General features: G+C 34.2%; 1 protein-coding gene across 10 annotated transcripts in view; it reads right to left on the reverse strand.

The window, feature by feature from the left end:
- The window catches only part of THOC2 (THO complex subunit 2), a 105,499-nt gene that overhangs the window by 78,325 nt on the left and 5,252 nt on the right, over nucleotides 1-21,922 (reverse strand). For all 10 annotated transcript variants that reach the window (XR_009006607.1, XM_057537831.1, XM_057537830.1 and 7 more), the window contains exons 2-7: nucleotides 12,775-12,833; nucleotides 8,257-8,348; nucleotides 6,061-6,112; nucleotides 1,931-2,001; nucleotides 944-1,065; nucleotides 268-401 (exon numbers count right to left, since the gene is read on the reverse strand). Coding sequence is in view for 9 of the 10 variants with exons in the window: in XM_057537831.1 (XP_057393814.1) it covers nucleotides 268-401; nucleotides 944-1,065; nucleotides 1,931-2,001; nucleotides 6,061-6,112; nucleotides 8,257-8,348; nucleotides 12,775-12,833 (530 nt within the window). In the remaining variant the exon portion in view is untranslated. The remainder of the gene's footprint in view (nucleotides 1-267; nucleotides 402-943; nucleotides 1,066-1,930; nucleotides 2,002-6,060; nucleotides 6,113-8,256; nucleotides 8,349-12,774; nucleotides 12,834-21,922) is intronic.

The following is a 21,922-nucleotide window of genomic DNA, read 5'->3' on the forward strand; positions in this document are numbered from 1 at the left end:
CTTAAAAATTAAAGATAGAAATACTAGAGAGCAGAAACTAATACAAACACGAAGGTAAGAGTAACAAAAAGATTTCTTATAAATATCATCCCAAATTTTTTTATTATTGATAATAATCTTAAAAGTACAAGCTAGACACTTCTCTCGTTTCTTAATTTAAAAACAAAAAACTATAGGGAATGCACTAGTTTTGTCTTTATGGATATTCTTCAACAGTTAAAAAAATTTATCTTAGTAACACATAGTATATATAGATATACGTCTTACCTATTAAAGATTTGATATTTTCTAAGACTAAATCACTGGTAGTATTTCCAGATAAATCTTGCCCCAATTCAGCAATCAGCTTGGCATAACCTTCATTTTCTTCTCTTAACAAATTAAATTTTTGCTGCTTATAACTGAAATTAAACATCATAAAGCAGATAAAATTAATTTCAATTAACAAGCTTGCATAAGAGTATTGTATTCTTCTCATTGAATTTTCTTACTCTCTTATATAAAACAATCATAAGAACAGTTGTTGAAAGTTTACCTCTTTGTCTATCTTTTAGGATAGAAAATAACAGTGATTCTTAAGGGACACCCCAATGTTAATTACACAAGGAAAGGATATCGCTAATAACATAACACTATTTCCATCATTGACAAGAATATACCTTAAAGCCACAGTTGTAAATTATTTTATTGGTAGTAATAAAAGCATTGAATATTATTTTAACTTCTAACATGGAAAAAAATTAACATTGGTTTCACACAGGTAAAGTTCACTGCTGACTCAATAACCATAGGCTACTCTTAAAAGGAAAAAACACAAGACACATGCTAACAGCAACAACAACAAAAATCTTCAAAACGCCTTTAGAAACTTCTAGTATTCAACATGAGAACTAAAAAACATGCTCAGGTACTTGATCTGCAACATAAAAATACTTGTACTTACAAGAGTTTTGTCTTGATTTTAACTGACTTTTGATTGAATTGCTGTGATTGTTTGATAAGTCCTAACGATTCCAATGTTTCTGGATCCAAGCGTTCCTTTAGAACTGTGTCTGAAACTAAATACTGTATTAAAAAATATTAAAGGCCATTTACTCCTCAGCATTCCAACTATGCACTCACAATCTTAAAACATATTCAAAATAATTTCCCCAAATAAGAATAGTAAAATCACCTTATATATATACATCAACAACTTTATTAAAAGGCTTGGAACTTCAATCTAACAAAAATGATGACTCTCCAAGTACTGAAACATACAGCTTTTAAAAAATTCACTAAAAATTATATGTCATGCTGTACACAACCTACAAATGACAAGAACTACAGATGTAATTCTGATTAAAATTGAGTTTGTCAACTGAATTTTCTTTAAGATAATGCAGCATTTCAGCCTTCTCTGGTTTCTACTGTTTAAGTCAAATTCTATTGTCTGTCCTTGCAGCAAAGACAAGGACATTCTTCCAGGTCTGAGTAATGGCATTCCGCCTTGGTTTTAAATTTATGAACATAAAATGGTTTGCTAGACAATGATTATGATGAGCTCTAGAATTAATTATTTTTAAACTACCTCCATTCTTTTTCTCCTTGCCTAATAGTTTATGAAAAATTGTTCAGTTTAAAAGCTGTCCATATCATTTCTACTCACTTGATAGATGCTTACCTGTTCCTTAGTTAGGAACTTACTAGGTCAGGAATATCACCAAAGGTTTTCTATGCATAGATAGTTTAAGTGATATGGTAGCATGCCTATTTCGTAGAAAAAAATTAGCATGTCTAATTTTACAAAGCATTCCATTTCAAAACCCAAATCTCACCTTATAATGAATAGTCAACTGAATGTCAATATCCTCCTCCATTAACATGATTATCTGTGATTACAATCATTCCACATAAAATTTAGAAATGGAAAGTATTTTTTAAAACTTACCAAACATGCTAATACCAATTGTGTATAATAGTCTCTCTTGCTTTTTTCTTCTAAACAATTTGTCTCAATATCTATAATGACAAAGAAAAAGAAAGATGAAAGTTTGATTTTTCTAGACTCCAGAACTATAATACGATACCTGTTTTCTTTAAAACTAGCTAAATTTAAAATGCCTCATTCTGAATTTGGGGAAAAAATTTAAACTGTGGTAAGCATAAGCAGTCCTTCATGTGCATATGAATACTTAAAGATTTATAAATACTTATAATTTATAAATACTTATAATTTCTCCTGATACTGAAAAACTGACCTTGTGACCAACGGCATATCCATAAAATGGTAAGTTGATTATGGAGCTATGTGCTAAGGCACTGCAAGCAACAAAGCTTCCAAAAAATACTGTTTTCAAAAATGGAAACATTTGGGAATTCCCTGGCGGTCCAGTGGTTAGGACTTGGCGCTTTCACTGCCAAGGGCCAGGGTTCAATCCCTAGTTGGGGAACTAAGATCCCACAAGCCACGCAGCACGGCCAAAAAAAAAAAAAAGGGAAACATTCAAGCAAAGTTTAAACAACCACATGTCAGAGATGCTAAGGTAAAAAGCTGAACTGGGTGACAACAAAGATCTCTTCTAATACTAAAGATCCTATTACTCATGAAGATCAAACCCTTGACTTTGGCCACCTTGGTACCATGTTCTAACCAAGCTACTTGGTCACCAACTCTATGAAAACTGTATTAAAAGATATTTTTAACATCCTATTTTGAATTACAATTCTAGTCAGCAAACAAAACTTCACTCAAGATTTTCATTTTCTTCCTACCGAAATATTTTTTTTTTAAAAACAGAGACCTCCTTGAGTTTCAGTACATTATTCAAAAAATTTGTCAAACAATTTTCTGATCTAAAATATAGAGGAAATAAACAATTAGCTCTAAATGCTAAGCATCAAAAACTTCAACCAGGATTAGCAGGATTACAAAATTGATCTCAGGATTATTGTTTTAACTGATTACACACCATTACCTTATTTTTAAAGTCAATTCATATTTAGAATGTGCTATAGAAAAAGGCACCGATTTTAGTGATGTAATAAAAATTGCCCTCTAAGAGTTCCAGGGCTCCCCCAGACAGACATCCTACAACTGCTTTGCTTCAGTTTACTTTCTACTGCCATCACTAAGAATCAAAAGAGAAGAGGACCTACCATTAAACACATCCACATTTTCCTGGCCCTTCTCCACTTTTCCTTCTTGGACAGTGCCATCTCCCAGTATTCTGGCCACTACAGCTAAGCACACAGTCAGCTCAAGCGTATTAAGGGAATTTCGGGGTGTAATTTATACAATGTAAATTGCAGTACAATCTCAATCTATCAATAAGACTTTTAATCCGTGTGTATCTCAACAATCCCTTCCAGGGACTCCTAGTTGTCTCCTCATTATCTAGTCTTCTGGTCCCTCCTCAGCCTAGAACTTCAAGGATACTGATCTTGAGGGGTCAGGACTAAAGTGGGCCTATTCTTTTAACCAATATCTATCTACCTTCAAAGGCCCTACAGTCCCTAAGATCTACCTCCAAAGTCCCCAGGATGAGAGCATTTGGGTAGCAGGTTCATCCTCTTCAAGTAAAGTCTACTCTCCTCTTAGCCATCGGACCTGATTAAGATACAACTCTCTGGGTTCTGCCCATGTTAGCAAATGCTTAATGGGACCTCAGTAAATTTCTTGGCTAAACTATCTCAATAATCAATATAGGACTCTATTATCCCAATTATGCTTTCCCTGTTTTCTTTATTCTTTTTGTTCTAACTTATGAAACCATTCATTATTCATTATTCATTCATTATTTCTGACTCCTCAACCCCAAATCAGCACCTAATAAGTTTTCTTTAATTTCCCTCTGATTTTCCTAAAAAGCCCTCAGCCATTTCCAACTCTAGGCCCAGTATCACCAACCACCTAACCCAGCTCAGAGGTCCCATCAGTGCATCAAGTCACATCAGACTCTCCTTTCGGGTTAATATAGCTCTCAGGCCCCCTCACCCTTACATGATTAATCTTTTAAAGGATATTGTTATCTTAACCAGGAAAGTACAGCACTGATTTCTCTTTTAACTGTTAAAATATAAGAAAGAGAACATGATATACTAGAAAGATCATGGACTCTAGAACCAAAAGGACCCAGGTTCAAACCCTGCCTTATACTAGTTGTGTGGCCTTGAAAAATCACTTTTCTGAGCTTTGATTTTCTGATCCATATCTCTACCTTACAGAAATTGCTGTGAGGATTAAAATGAAATTAAATGCTTAACATACAGAAGGTGCTCCAAAATGGCACCTACATTATTATTACTGTGATCATCATTATAATTATCATCATCATTATTATTAGAGGTAGCTCGCGTTCTTACTCCTATTCCCCTACCTTGGTCTGGGGTCACCCTTGGATCATTTTTTTTCTGCCAAGGGTGGGGGTACGTGAGTGAGGGGGCAGGTGAGGGAAATTCTCTTTCCAAGTTTGCCGTCCTAATCTTGCTTGTAAAAATGGACTGGATAGGCTAAAAGAAATTTCCCAAGAGCAACCAAACATCATCTTCATGAATTCATGTTACTAGTAAAAAGCCATGACTTGTAATAATAATTCATATTATATAACTAAATAACTATGAAGGGAAAATATATCCTAATAAGTCAATTAAAAAAAAGAAATTACTAGAACTTACTAGTAAGCTGATAATTGATGATTACCCAAAGAAAGATATAAAATGTACTCCTGACACTATCAATGAACAACAGCTTCCACACAATGGTACCTACAAATCACTCTTTAAGTCTTAAAAATTTATAGTAAAAACAAACAATTTTCTAAATTGAAACCTGTCTCGTGTTATATTTATTAGTAACATAATATAACATCTTTAGTGCCTGCTCTAAAAATTAAGCTTAAAAGGTTTTTGTTGTTGGCATAAATCAATCAATCCAATAGATAGCATGAACAAATACTTTATCATCTAAACCAGGATAGTTTGAAGATTGAAAGAAGGCACAATTAATAATTACGCCAGGAAAACAAAACAAAAAGGGGACATAACGGTCACCAATCAATGGTCTTTTCATTTATCACTCACGGTCCACACACATTTTGACCTGTTCCCAACCTTACTGTTGTTATAAAATCTTAAACGTCCTGAAGGATCAAGGACCAGACATTTAGATTTGTTGCAATCAAATTTGGGATTCTCAGTAAGACATTTAAGTAACCTATCTAATTCTAAGAGTTAAGATTAACGAGCTAAAATAATTCATTCCAGCTTGACAAACTCTCAGAGGAGAAGTCATATTTTAAAGCGAATATTATAATGTTTGGTAATGTTTTCTAACAGATCAAAGTTACAGAATGCATAAGACTGATGAGGAAAACTGTGCTCAAAGATACTTTAATTCAGATTTAAAATCAGAGAAATATATTTGTAATATACATTATTTTTTAAATCCATGCCTCCCATGGAGGGACACTACCCTTTGTTCTAAGTCAAAGAAATATTCCTTTCTTATCTTGCATGAATTCTTATTTATTCTGGACAAATAGAGAAGTTGCTATTTCCAAAGCTGGTTTCTCATCCTCAAAACAAAAGTACTTTTGATTACTTTGGCTCTTCTTGCTCTCTCTAAAATTAAGAAGAATCAGAAGAGTACAATAGTAAAGTAAATACCTCTTGAGTATCGTAAGTTTGAGATTCTGACATTCATTGATAATCTGCATTGAATAATATTATGTGGTTACTAAAATCTGAATAATTCAGACTAACTTAACCTCAGAAAACCTGGGTTTTTTTTACTTGAAATGACTTAATTTAGCTCAATTTTATATAAAGATACATTCTGAAAAACTCAAACTATTTGAATTATAAACTAAAACTATTTAAAGCTAGCTTATAAATAGTAACTGTACTCACATTTGACTTATAATATATATTCCCTATAAAGTAAAAAAAACCAATATATTCTAGATTTGTAGAAACATTTGTAAAATCCTTAGTTTGAAAGAAAGCATTTTATTTAACACAGTACATTAATTTACCAAACAACACTTTTTACAGGTGAAATAAAGGCTTATTAATACCTACCTAATATGCAGAATACGTCAGCAAGAATGGAGGGCATATCCTCATGAAATTCCTAATTTTAAAAAATACAATTATTCATAGTAAATACTAGAATAGCACACTAGCAATTATTATGGTTTCAGAATAACACTCTTCAGTAAAACTTAAAAACAAAACCCTAATACCACTATGTTGACAAATAATAAAAGTTTTCAAGTTTCATAATATAGAGAAAATTAAGAGGGAGATAATGGTTGGAAAAAATGTTTAAATGTCTACCATGAAATAACTTGTGTTAAAAAAAAAAAAAGAAACTTAAAACAAGCACCTCAGGAAATAATAAAGAACACAAATGAGTTAACATTTTTCCAGTGAAGTTTCATGTCAGAAACCACTGGAATTTGGAGTACCTTACACCTACCTAAAGCAAGACTGTTAAATATGGTACATTTTTCATCTAAAACTTTAAATGTTGTGCTCATGCCTGAGTCAACACTGATCTATGCAAAAATCATAGTATTATCAGAACAAAAATCTAAAAAATGCAATATGAAGATGAAAATAATTACCAAAAAATCTATCTTTATTTTCTTTATGCACTGATGTTTGCAGCCTTTGGAGAAACTGACCCGAAACTCTCCCCTCATTTCTGGATGAATACTTCAGCATTTATCCTAGATTTGTCTCCTGACTTCCCACTCCCACACCCAATTTTAGAGCCATTTTCCATTAGTAAGGATCATAGTTCAATTATTGCAATTAGTTTGCTGGCACTATAGCAACCCTAAAATTAGCCTATTTTCAGAGAGTAAAGGAAAGAAATATAATTCTAAAGGAAAAACTGGTAGCTGTAAGAGACAGACAAGATTTGTTTCTGTGGCTAAGATATGGGACAGTGCAATATAGGACTATGAGAATCTAGCCACGACAAAGAATCCAGCTGCAGAAGTATATATATCACTAAGGACTCAAAGAAAGGGAAGCTAAGTAAGAACAAAACACACATTAAGTTCATTTGGACTATTCATTTTCAATAAATGGAAAAAGTATTAGAATCAAATTCCATTAACACACTAAACCCTATACTGATGCCCAATTTACAGAATGAAATAACCTTAATTGCCGATCAGACATTAGTCTCTTCTTAAGGGCTATGAAATTTGGCTATGTCTACTTGAATGCAAGTGCTCCAAAACAATAGAGCAAGACAAGAGTTTTCAAACATGGAATATTAGTTGTTGAAGAAATAGACTACTCCAACACAAGCTAATCAGATAGAGACAGTTTAGAGGTAAAAGAGAAACTCATATCGAACCTCTACTGCTCAAATACATCTCAACATGATGGGGGAAAAAAATCACAACTACTAAACATAGAAAGTCCTTAAGAGCATCCTCAGGAAAGCACAAAAATCATACAAAGAAAAAGGCCACAGAAGCTTAAAGCAGCACAGGGGAAATTCATACTGACATCAAGAAACTCCAGGTACCACCTCAATAATACTTATTATGAAAGCTGTTCTCAACTGGGCAGATAATTTTATTTATACAAGTGTAATAAAACCCAGCCTAATAATAATAGAGTAATACACCACTTGTAATAAAATGAAACTTAACTCCTGCTTTACAATAAACACCCTTACAATTTGAGAGTTCATCTTTCAATTCAAATACCAAACAACCATGGAAAGTATCTGGTCTGAATCTAACTTAAATTCGCTAATAAATAAAAGAGTGAAACAGAATAACCACTTAAAGGTTAGGGGAAAATCTAGTTATTATTTTCTAAAGCAAACAACAAACAACATGAAAATTAGCATCAAGTGAACATTAGAATCATATAACCTCAATTTAAGATAATTTAATCCTCAATTTTTAAAATACATTTAATTTCTAAACATAACCACAAACAAAAGAAAATGCCTTGTTATGCTATACTGGGAGAACAGTCTAATCAAATTATTTTTTTATAGGAGCTTTTTTTTTTTTGCCCTCCCAGCTTACATAATATTTCCTGCTCTACTCACAACCAGAGAAAAAGATTAAAATACCTATATTTCTGTCTAGCAACAATGGCTTACCAATATTATCTTAAAACATTCACTATTATAATTTTGAATAAAACGAAACACAAGTTATACACTTCAGGGATCCTTGCATCAAAGGCAGAAAGAAATATGTAACAATTATCAAATTTAAAAAACATATATATACTTACACTAATGTCATTAAGAACATTAGATGCCTGTTCATGCTTTAGATTTCCTTTAATGACATGGTATGATAACTCATAAAGAGCTTTCTGGAAATCTGTCAAACATAAAAGAAAGAGTATAATGACACAGTCTCTTGAACATGAAAGGTAGACTCTCTAGGGGAAGATCTACGTATTTCCTACTTCTCGGAATTATTATAAACATCAATAATGATTAAGAAAACTATACTTCTAATGCTTTTCTCTAGCAGATTTTTTCCTTTTATTTTCACAAAAACACAATACTTAAAGAGTAGAAAAAAGTTAACCTTGACTCCACTACTATAACATAACTACTGCTTGAGCACTTCCAATCTTTTTCTGTATGTCTACATATTTTACATACTTGCATTCATAGTTTACATCATTTGGTATTCTGATTACCTGACAAACACTTTTAAAAGCATTTTCTCGTGCTACCAAAGTCTACGAAATTATTTTTAATGACTTCATAGAACTCTAGCAAGTGAATATAAACTAACCATTCTTCTCGCCAGGAGATTCACAGATTTTTCTAACTATATTCAGATTATAGTCAATTTAATCGCAGGGCTACACTGACAACAGATAAGGAATAGCAGTAAATATAAAATTTAATTTTACCCATATCCTACTGTCAGAGAAATTTCTCCCCAAAATCTCATTTTCTCCTCTATTTCCATCAGAATTCAAACTAAAATACATTCAGCCCTCTGTATCCATAGGTTCTGCATCCACAGATATGGAGGGCTGACTTCAGTCACTGTACAATGCCATTTTATATAAGGGACTTGAGGATCCTTGGATTTTGGTATCAGAGGGGGCTCCTGGAACCAATCCCCTGCAGATACTAAGGGATGATCATAATTACATATGTACATACACACATAAAACATCACTCCTATGAGAACTGTCAACCACATGTACGATAGTCTCATTCACTATTAATTAGCATAGCCCCCCTTTCCTGGAGAAGGAATTTGGGGAGGGGGGAGAGTTAATGGTCAGGTGAACACCTCCTTCCTTTTTAAAAGCATTTGGATAGTTATTTTTTTCACGTTATGTTTAAAACAAGTTTCTAACTTCTCAGTTAACTTGGATCTTGTTTGCCACCTTTTTCTTTAGTCCCATACACTAAAATCTTTATCTCCTTCCTCTCATTAAAAGTAGGAAAACAAGTAGCTCTAAAAACATTAATGTAAAATAAAGTCAATTTATAATCCACTTTTAAAATAAATCAAAAAATCTTTCAGGGCAATATAACAAGTTAAGAAATCAAATATTTGGGAGTTCCCTGGTGTTCTAGTGGTTAGGATTCGGTGCTTTCACTGCTGTGGCCGGGGTTCAATCCCTGGTCGGGGAACTGAGATCCTATAAGCTGTGCAGCGCAGCCAAAAAATAAAAATTTAAACGAGAAATCAAATATTTAAAAATCTTCTCCTTTGGTCTACTACTAGCCACAAAAAAGGAACATAATAGAAATCAAAACTTTTATCAATCCCCCTTTAAACAATGAAAATAGTATTTTACAATGAAATAAATTTGTCCATTAAATTATTCACAAAAGAAATACAGCCAGATTATCCCAATTCCTTATGAAGAATCCATTAAATATATCCTACCTTTTTCACAAATATGCCTTCATTATGCTTATAGTAAACTATATAAAAACTAAAATTCAAAGGAAAAATTTCTGTTAGTATGGTAGGAATATGAGGTCAATTTCATGTTTTCAATTTCCATTAATAAAATGCTTTTATAACAAATAATAGCCATTTGAAGTTATCCAGATAACTAAGATTTTTTAAAAAGCAATCACTCTTAGAAACACAAAACAGCTGAGCATCATAAACTAAATTCCCATAAGAATATGGACTCACAGGGGCTGAGGGAATTCTAATCTTAATCAAAGGAGATTAAAGTAGAGAACAAATGGCCCAGGTCATCTTGCTGACACTAAGTGACATAAAAACAATCACAACGTAATCCACAAAGTAGCAAAGATAGTCCCCAATTCACATGTTATTTAAATGCCCATTTAAGTGGCTAGGAAGTCCTGTCGTATTTTATCCACAGAAATAGTAAGTGGTGTCTTAAAGACCACCAAGGCTAGTCCCACAAAGCCCTGCAAAATCTACACTAAAGTTGAAAAACTTTACATTTACAGTGGGGAGGAAAACTTACAACCCTTATAATTACACAGAAAAGAATAAATGCTAACGTTTCAGAAAAAGCAGCTTTAAGAACAGCCACAAGTAAAAGGGACTTCCAGACATTCTTTGTGGAATTTGAACATTTTAGACACTAGTTCTTGGTTATGTCGAATATCACTAAGACTACTCATGTTTATCAGCCATCCTTACAATGTTATTTTATGGGAGGTGGGGAAGAGACTTATAAAAAGAACAAGGAGAAACAGCGTGTGCAAGGGAAACTGCCCGCCTGAAATGAAATCAATTTGAGGGAGAGGCAGAAAGGGAAAGGGCACAAGGAACACCACCCAAACTCAATCCTCCTGAGATAGACGAAGGAAATTCTGAAGAAACAACATTCAATTCCCTGCATGGACTACCCACTGGGGCCCTCAGACCAAAGCTTGATTGTTGGCAGATATCAGCCAAAGAGTGTTATGCGTTGAGGAAGTAGGCAAGGGCAAGCAAGAGAGAACACCTGCAATTGAGCCAATGAGGCCACACTCCTACTATTTGGGGTTTCATACATGAATCAGAACAACCATGCAAATTAACAATAATCTGATAGTTATTAAACATCCACACAGTCCCACTTAAAACTGGAAGAGTAATCACCCTGTTACGCTATTTATAGTTTTTCTGAGAATTCTTTTTCTTATTTTATCTACTTAAGGTTTCAATCGCAAACAAGATCCAAGTTAACTAAGAAGTTAGAAACTTGTTTTAAACATAACGTGAAAAAAATAACTATCCAAATGCTTTTAAAAAGGAATCTTTTTTTACTCTCTTACATTTCTGACAGTCAACTGACTTATTCAAAAAAGAAGGCATTATATCAACCTCAGAAATCTTTATGAATGATCATGCAATTTTAAAAGCAGGATGATTGGAAAATAACTTTGGGGATTGGACTAGGAATGTTAACAAGTCTTACCCAAATGACAGAAAGAAAAATGGCTTACTCATTTGTTTAAAAATGCTTTCTATTCAGAAACCCAAACGTTCTTCAAAAAGTATATATTCTCATATTAAGGTAATATTTAATTTTTGATAAAAGTAAACTTATCTACAGAAAATTATCTAATAATATTTTATTTAAAATAGAATATTGACTATAAATTATTTTTCCAGATTTGAAAAAAAAATGTTATGGGTTCTATCCCCAATGAAAGCTACATATGAAAATGCTTTAAACTTACTGGGCATTACTGCTTTTGTTTTTGCCCCTCCTTTTCTAAATCCATATACCTAATTTTAAATTAATGAAAGTTAAATAGCAAATCCTTTAAAATTAACATAACTAAAAATTTACACCCTGTTTAATAACATTTTACTTAATAAACCATATTTGTGATATGCAGTAGTAAACAACTCCGTTCCTTTTAATGTTTTCCATGACACTACCTTTAACAAGATCCCCAGATACCACCTAAACATAACCAGCTTTAGTAAAAACACTGAACCTCAGTTTCTGGAAGTTTCCTAGTGCAAAAAAGATCAGAATAGTTTTTTTTTTTCCGTGCTAGCTCTTCTCTTCTGTTTATGATTGATACCTAGCCTGTATAAGTTTTACTACAGCTAGCAACTGCTGAAATGTAGGTAAATATGCCATGTTACAATTATAAAAGCCAAGCAATATTATATGACTATTATGCAGGTCAAAAGACAACCATACACAGAGATATATAGTCTTACTATAACTATAGTTTTAATCTCAATTCTAATATATTCATATAAAAGCTTTATATAATGTGAATATCTTAGACCTTTTGCTTTTATTCATAAAATTTAACAGAAAACAGGATATTTATTAATTTTGACCAAGCCAAAAATAATAGCTATGATACTTTTATTTATTTATTTTTGGGGCTGCGTTGGGTCTTTGTTGCAGCGCACGGGCTTTCTCTAGCTGTGGCAAGAGGGGGCTACTCTTCATGGGGGTGCACGGGCTTCTCATTGTGGTGGCTTCTCTTGTTGCGGAGCATGGGCTCTAGGCACGCAGGCTTCAGTAGCTACAGCACGCAGGCTCAGTAGTTGCAGCACGCGGGCCCTAGACTGTGCAGGCTTCAGTAGTTGTGGCACGTGGGCTCAGTAGTTGTGGTGCACGGGTGGTAGGGTGCGCGGGCTTCAGTAGTTGTGGCTCACGGGCTCTAGAGCGCAGGCTCAGTAGTTGTGGCACACGGGCTTAGTTGCTCCATGGCATGTGGGATCTTCTCGGACCAGGGATCAAACCAATGCCCCCTGCATTGGCAGGAGGATTCTTAACCACTGCGCCACCAGGGAAGTCCTATGATACTTTTAAAAGTCTTACCTCTACAAGTCGAACTATCATGGCTTTTATTTTCACTGAGGATCCGGCATAAATGCAAACTAGAATAAAACAAATAATCTGTATTAATTTCTAATCCTAACATAGATAATCCTTATAGAGCAAATTATATCAACTAAAAATATCTGGAAATGTATCCGATATTTTTAAATCCATTAGTTTATAATTTAAATAAAACAAACCTATAAACCCTAATTGGTCAGAACTGGAGGATGCTAGTGAATCAAGTCATTATTTTGAAAACTGGTAAATAAAGAATGAAAATCAAGCACTTATTCTGCCTTTTGTATATGAACGAATAGTTGATAAGAAATGCCTCTGTTAGTATTTCAGCTAACAAACGAAGGAATGGTAGAATTAGAACATCATCATTTTAAGGTCCCTAATAAATTAAAGGATCTAAGCATCTATTAATGGCTGTTCACATCACAAGAGACAATCAGATATTATGTGCCTCCTGATCCTGATATACAAGAATACACCACCATCTATGAAGTTGTCTTTAAAGGCGGGGGGCAATAACTTAAATTCAAACTGTGGGAAACTCTATAGGACAATGGCCCAGTCTCTTCAACAAATATATTACACGGGAAAATAAAAGATGGTGTGGGATCCTCAGGGTGAAAAAGGCTTAAGAGATATATCGATCACAGTGTATGGCTCCTTACTTGGATCCTGTTTCAAATACTTTAAAAATTAACATTTATGAGTCAACTAGAATATTTTATAACTTTTTAAAAGACAGATGCTGAAATATCTACCGATGAAATATTTACTTCAAAAGTATGGGGAAATGGGTAGGGTTATAGATGAAACAAGACTGGCCAGCAGTTGATAAATATTGAAGTTGGTTGATGATTTCATTGGGGAGCTATTATATCTACTTTCTCATCTGAGACTTTTTTCCAATAACAAAGTTTAAAAACAAAAAGTTGACATTTTTTTCATAAAATTCAAAATTCAAAAAAGATACTTGTATGGTAAATATTTCTTCACTAATTTAAATACAGCAAAGGATAGATATACAGTATACAGTGAAAAGAGGTATGTTTAATTGGAATTCCAGAAAGAAGAGAGAACAGGGCAAAAGCAATATTTGAAGAAACAATAGCCAAGAATTCAGTTTTCCAGAACTGAAGTGAAATCCATAGCTGGGCATATCATAGTAAAACTACAGAAAACCAAAGACAAAATCATTTAAGCACCTGAGGGAAAAAAGGCAATCAGTATCTTCATGACTTCTCAACAAGAACACTTGATAGCTGGAAGATACATTCAAGGTGCTAAAACAAAGTACCTGTCAACCTAAAATTCTATACCCAAAAAAACACAGTTCCAAGAAAAGACAAAATAAGGACTGAACTTCAGACTAATAAAAATTGAGTTCACATACTAAAAGAAATGCTTGAGGACATTCTTCAGGCGGGATAAAAATGATCCCAGATAGAACCTTAGAGTTGCAGCAAGAAAAGAGGGGAAAAAGTGCTAAGTATATAGGTAATTCTAATTTAATATTAAATGAATAATAATAGTGACTTATAGTATTTAAACATGTGTACTATTAAATATATAGAGATAGATATATAAATGGAAAAACACTGAAATACATCAAGGCTAACGTGGGTTTATCCCAAATACACAAAGTTGGTTCAAATTAACTCACCACATTAAACTGACTTTTAAAATCACACAATAATTCAGGAATAGGTTCTATTCCTAATTTTCTAAAAGTCCTTTTATGCATAAAAGACATTTGACAAAATTCAACATCCATTCATTATTTTTTAAAAACTTTTAGAAAATCAGGAATAGAAAAAAACGTATAATTTGATAAAGTAGCAGTTCTGATAGTGTGGTTCACAAACCCCTGACCCCCAAGACACTTTCTGGAGTTCTGTAAGGTCAAAACTATATTCATAATAATACTAAGATTTCATTTCCCTTTTTTTGCTGTAATGACATTTGCCCTAATAATTCAAAAGCAAAGGAAGGTAAGACGGTTAGCACCTTAACATTTATCAAGGCAGTAGGCACCAAACTGTCTCATTGAATTCTTCATGATCAAGAAATCAAAGGAAAGAATATAGCCAGTCTCATGTAAGATGTCACCAAACTGTTTCATTATATCTTTCATGACCATTCACAAACAAAAGCCAGTTTCACTTAAAAATGTCCTTGATAGGAGTGACCTCAGCAAGATGGCAAAATAGGAAGCCCCAGGCCTTCCTTCCTCCCATAGAAACACAACTCAACAATACACATACCCAATTCCCTTTACGAGAAATTCAGAAACCAGTTAAGAGGCTCCTGCACCCCAGGCGAGGACTAAACCAACTGCATCAAAGCTCGCAGGAAAACACAAGACACTCTTTCACCATAGTCCCTCCTTCTGGCACAACACCACACAACTGGGAGGAAACTCCCAATTCCCAAATTCTCCCTGAGGAGGGAAAGAGAAGACTGGACTATGTATACATCTAACATTCTGACGGGGGGGGGGGAGGAGTGGGCAACAGCTTGGCAATCTCTCCCTCAAGGGAGAAAGAAGAGTGTCCAACAGCCCAGCCTTTGGGGAGGGGGGACTGCCTGAGAGACTGGTTTCTGTCTAGCCTGACTTAGGGCACTGATGGCACCCAGCATACTCTAGCTGCCTGGGAGCCACTAAGAACAAAAAGAGCTGGGTGGTGTGCTGCTGCTTCACAGGACCCATGGTACAACAGATGGACACCAGAGAATGCAAGAGAGTGCCGGTTTCTGGAAAAAGAGAAACTGGAAAATCCCTCTCATCTGCAATCTACACATGAGTCCAGAGAAGACATATCCAGAGAAAAAATTTGAGAGGCCCCCAGAATCTATAGCCAAGCTGATTGGTAAAGGCCTTTCCCTGTACTGAAGCAGTCCATAAAGACTGGGATAAGAGTGTTTTTTCAAATGCAAGGATACCAACACAAAATTACAAAGAATATAAAGAAACAGGTAAAATGGCCCAAAACAAGGAACAAAATTAGTCTCCAGAAACTGATCCTAAAGAATTGGAGTCATATGAATTATCTGACAAAGAATTTAAAATAACCATCATAAAAATGCTCAATGAGCTCAGGAAAATGATGCATGAACAAAATGAGAATTTTAACAGAAGCACAGAAAATTTTAAAAGAACCAAATTTTAGAGCTAAAGAATGTAACAACTAAACTGAAAAAGTCACTAGAGAGCATTATGGATAGTCATATACAAAAGAATGAAATTGGACACTTCTTACATCATACACAAAAATCAACTCAAAATAGATCAAATACATAAAAATAAGACCTGAAACTGTAAAACTCCTAGAAAAAAAACACAGGGGGAAAGCCTCACGACATTGGTCTTGGCAATGATTTCTTGGATATGACACCAAAAGCACAATGAAAGCAAAAACAGACAAGTGGGACATCAAACTAAAAATTGTGTGCAAAGAAACAATGAACAGAATGAAAAGGCAGGGGACTTCCCTGGTGGGCCAGTGGTTAAGACTCCGTGCTTCCACTGCAGGGGGCACGGGTTCCATCCCTGGTCAAGGAACTAGGACCCTGCGTGCCGCACGGTGCGGCCAAAAAAAAAAAAAGAATGAAAAGGCAACCTACGAAATGGAAAAAAAAAATGTTTGCAAACCAGCCATGTATCTGATAAGGGGCTAATATCCAAAATATTTAAGAAACGTCTACATCTCAATAGCAAAAAAAAAATCTGATTTAAAAATGAGCAAAGAATTTGAATAGACATTTTTCCAAAGAAGACATACCAATGGCCAATAGGTGTATGAAAAGATGCTCAACATCACTTATCATCAGAGAAATGCAAATCAAAACCACAATAAGGCATCACCTCACACTTGTAAGGGTGGTCATAATTAAAAAATCCCAAACAAACAAACAACAACAAAAAAAAAACCAGAAATGACATCTGATAAAGGACTATTATCCAAAATATACGAATAACTCTTAAAACTCAACGATAAGAAAACAAACAACCCAATTTAAAAATGAGCAAAGACCTTAACTGACACCTCATAAAAGAAGATATACAGATGGCAAATAAGCATATGAAAAGATGTTCCACATCATATATCATCAGGGACATGGAAATTTAAACAATGAGATACCACTACACACCCATCAGAATGGCCAAAATCTGGAACACTGCCAACGACAGATGCTGGTGAGGATGTGGTGCAACGTAACTCTCAATCATCACTGGTGGGAATGAAAAATGGTACAGCCACACTGGAGCAGTTTGGTGGTTTCTTACAAAATTAAACATACTCTTACCTTACAATCCAGCAATCCCACTCTCCTTGATATTTACCAAAGGAGGTGAAAACTTATGTCCACACAAAAACCTGCACATGGATTTACAGCAGCTTTATTCATGACTGCCAAAACTTGGAAGCAACCAGGATATCCTTCAGTAGGTGAATGGATACATAAACTGGTACACTGACCCCATGGAATATTATTCAGCACTAAACAGAAATGAGCTATCAAGACATGAAAAGACATGGAGAAACCTTAAATGAACACTAATAAGTCAAAGAAGCCAATCTGAAAAAACTACATAGTATATGTTTCCAACTAAATGTCATTCTGGAAAAGGCAAAACTATGGAGACAGTAAAAAGTTCAATGGTTGCCAGGGGTTAGGGGGAAGCATGAATAGGCAGAGCACAGAGGATTTTTAGGGCAGTGAAAATACTCTGATACTATAATGATGGATACACATCATTATACCTTTGTCCAAATGCATAGAATGTACAACACCAAGAGTGAACACAGAGGTAAACTTTGAATTTGGGGCAATTATGATGTATCAATGTAGGTTCATCAGTTGTTAACAAATTTAACACTCTGGTGGGGGATGTTGATATTGGGGAGGCTGTGCATGTGCAGGGGCAGGGGGTAAGGGAAATTTCTGTACCTTCCTCTCAATTTTTCTGTGAACCTTAAAACACCTGTTTAAAAAAATTAATTCTTTAAAAACCAACAGAAAATAAGCGTTAGGGAGGATATGAAGAAACTGGAAACACTGTGCACTGTTGGTGGGAATGTAAAATGGTAAACAGTATGGAAGTTCCTCAAAAAATTAAAAATAGAACTACCATACAATCTAGCAATCCCACTTCCAGGTATTTACTCATAAGAGTTGAAAAGAGGATATCAAAGAGGTATTTGCACTCCCATGTTCACTGCAGCATTATTCACAATAGCCAAGAGATAGAAACAACCTAAATGTCCATCAACAGATGAATACATAAAGAAAACATGGTGTATACATACAATGGAACATTACTCAGGCACAAAGAAATCCTGTCATGTACTACAACATGGATGAGTCCTGAAGAGAGTATGCTAAGTAAGTCAGTCACAGAAGGATAAATATGGCATGATTCCACTTAATATGAGGTATCTAAAGTAATCAAGCTCATAGAAGCAAAAAGTAGAATTTCGGTGGTTGCCAGGGGCTAGGGGGAAAGAGAAATGGGAACTTGCTGTTCAATGGGTATAAAACTTCAGTCATGCAAGATGAAAAAGATCTAAAGATCTGTTGTACTACACTGTGCTTATCGTTAACAATACTGTACTGTACACTTAAAAATGTGTTAAGATTTATCTGATGTTATGTGTTTGTATCTACAGTAAAGAAAATGCCCTTAATGTAGTGAAAATTATTAATTTTAATAAATCCTAGCCCTGAGAACATGCCTTTTTAAAAAATACGTATTTTTAATATTCTACGTGACAAATTGGAAAGTATACATAAAACATTTCTGTCACACACCAAAATATCATGGTTGTCTCCAGGAAAATCACCTATACGACTGTTTGTATTCTGAGTTGAACTAGCTGCTTTTTCACAGAACACCATTTTTACTTGAAAGAACTGACAAACTATGGTTATTCGGATTTGGGTCTTTGGCAGGCATTTTCTCAAAAATGAACCAAGAGAGCCAGTCACTTCAAGGAAAACAACTGAGAGTATTTGTTGCCAATGATAAAATGTAAGGTTTCAAACAAAAATTAGAATTTTGGAAAACTTTTATCTGGCACCACGGACTTGGCTAGTTCCCAATTCATAAAAACTTTCCTGATAAGTTCAGTGATGATACTAAAGAATGTGGTTTTTTTTAATATTATACAATGTATTGTGTCAATATTTGGAAGTGCTGCATCATTCAGTGAACCAATATTTTCCAACCGACCAATGCATGATGTTGCAAAATAATGCATGGGTAAAAGACAGATTCCAAGTAAAAGAGAGAAAATTGGATTTCAATTTAACAAAGTACAAAAAGTACACTGATATGGTTTTGGATTTGGCATTGCAACAAACCATTAAGAAACTACCACCTGACAAATTTTGACATGATATCAAAGAATATCTACAATTATCTGAAAAGGCTACTAAAATTCTCCTCCTTTTGCCAACTATTTATGTGTGAGGCTGAACTTTCTTCATATACATCAACCACAACAATATATTGCAACCCCTACTTCACAGCACACATAAAAATCAACTCCAGTTAGGTAAGACTTAAAAAGGGAGAGCAAAATAATGTTTCCAGAAAATCATAGGATAAGTTCATTAACCTGAAAATGGAGAGAAACTAGTAAACCCAAAAAAGTACTAATCAGAAAGTAAAAGATTAATAAATTTAACTACATTAAAATGAACTTCTGCTCATCAAAAGTCACCACCATAAGAGTGGAAGTACAAGCCTAAGAATAACAAAAGATACTTGCCACACGTACAATGTAACCCACAAAGGGGACAAATACAGACTATAGAAAGAAAGAACTACAAATCAATGAAAGAAATGCAAACAATCCAACAGAAAAATGAGGAAAAGATATAAAGAGGCCTTTCACAATAAACCAGAAATCCAAATGACCAATAACACAGAAAAAGACTCCTATGCTACAAATGAACGCATATGCAAAACAGACTCACAGATATAGAAAACAAACCTGTAGTTACCAAAGGGGAGAGGGACGGGGGGGGGGGGGCAAGGGGAGGGGGAGACAACTTAGGAGTATGGGATTAACAGATACAAACTAATACATATAAAATAGATAAGCAACAATGATATACTGTATAACACAGGGAATTATAGCCATTGCCTCATAATAACCTATAAAGGAGTATAATCTGCAAAAATACTGAATCACTATGCTGTACACCCAAAACTAATATAATATTGTAAATAAACTACACTTCAATTTTAAAAATTGGGAAAAAAATGCCTATGAAAATATGAGCCCCAAGAAAATAACATTAGATACATATTATATTGACCAAAATTTTACAGTCTGACAATATTAAATGTTAGCCAGGATGTGAAGGTGAACTCTCATACACTGCTGGTGGGAGTATATTTTGAAATAGTTCGGCAGTATCTAGCAGAGCTAAAGTTAATCACAATCTAGAACCTAGCCACACATACAATGTATGTATTCTACAGTTCAGTATATATCCCACAAGAACACATGCTGTGTACACCAAGATACCTGTATAAGAATGGTTCTATTGGCACTGTTGGCAGCAGCCAAAAACTCAAAACAATAAAATTGTTCATCGGTAGCCTAAGAGATAAATTGTGGTATAGTTATACAATGGAGTATCTTTTAACTATGAAAATCAAAGAATTGCAAATACTTGCAAAAATATGAATGAATCCTAAAGACATAATGTTGAGCAAAAGCAGCCAGATACAATAGAATACACCCTCTATGATTCCATTTATATGAAATTCAAGAAGAACAAACTTAAACTTATTTGGGTAGCAAAACTGTAAATAAAAACTAGAGAAAGCCATAAATGTCAGTTCCCACAGGGGAGATAAAGAGGGTGCAATCAGGAAGGGGGACTATGTTGACTAGAGCTGGATATGAGTTACATGGGTGTGCATCTTACAGTGATTCTTTAAGCTCTACATTTAGATTTTATGCACTTTTCTGTATTTTTTTAATTTCACATTTCAGAAAAAGAAATATTCTTATTACAAGCTGTACAAAGCTCTAACGAAAAAGAAGAGAACCAATGAATGCATATGTTTCTCACTCTTTTATGTCTAGCAATGCTCTTTCCATAGTCAATAAAACAAGTAACTTTAAAACTTACAGAATATGCTTATATATCACATCTAAGGTGAAATATGATGCCACATTACAATCATCCGCAGAGAGATTATCTACTTTGCCGATTATGCATGCCCTTGCAGTTCACCTCTCTGTGTCTTTTGATTATTTCAATACTTCATCATCAGAATGAGCAGGGTACGGTTCAATAAACTTTTCCCAGTCAACAATTCATTTGTAGGTCTCACAAAATTATTTTCAAAACCAAAGAATAAAAATACCTTGCCACTGGAGAACAATTACTAAATTAAATCTGCATAGTTTGAAAATCTCATTTAGTTATTAGTTTTTAACCAATTCCTATTAAAAGAACAAAAAAAAATTTTCAGAGAGCACCTTAGAAATGGTTAAATAAGCTGATTTAAGTTTGACCCCAAGCACTTTCATCTACTTCTCCTGAGAACCAGATAGGCCTTCCAATGTGTTAAGACAGTGGGTAAGCTTTTAATTTCTCAAAATAAGTTAAACCTACCACAAACTTATCTCAAATAAAAAAATCAATCTTCATTACATTAGGCAATACAAAAATATCTGCTTCAAGACTATCATCAGAGAATATAACCTAAAAATGTCTGACACCTAGCTCCTTTTTTGTTAAGAGTAAATATATAAGAAGGTGCATCAAGGCTGCTTCAATATTTGCTATAAAGTACTGAAACAATTCCCCCTTGTGGTTCTCACTGTCCCCAGAGGTTCGTTTCCCTTTAGAATGTAGTAGCAGGAAATACTGCATCTTTGACAGAAGAATGCAAGGGAAATCAAGTAACTCATCTTTCCCTTTGTACCCAGGCTACTAAAAATCAAGGTCAAATATTCCTTCTTACAGTGAATGTGTTTGCTTGTTCACATTTTCAATAGCTTCATTTTCTATTTGTTTTAATAAGCTTAATGCAAATGTCTTTTGTTATAATCCTTCCAGTGGGGAGGGGGGAATGTCAGTGTTCCAAATCCCACTTAAT

The sequence above is a fragment of the Balaenoptera acutorostrata genome, chromosome X, assembly GCF_949987535.1.
Source record: "Balaenoptera acutorostrata chromosome X, mBalAcu1.1, whole genome shotgun sequence".
Taxonomy (NCBI): Eukaryota; Metazoa; Chordata; class Mammalia; order Artiodactyla; family Balaenopteridae; genus Balaenoptera; species Balaenoptera acutorostrata.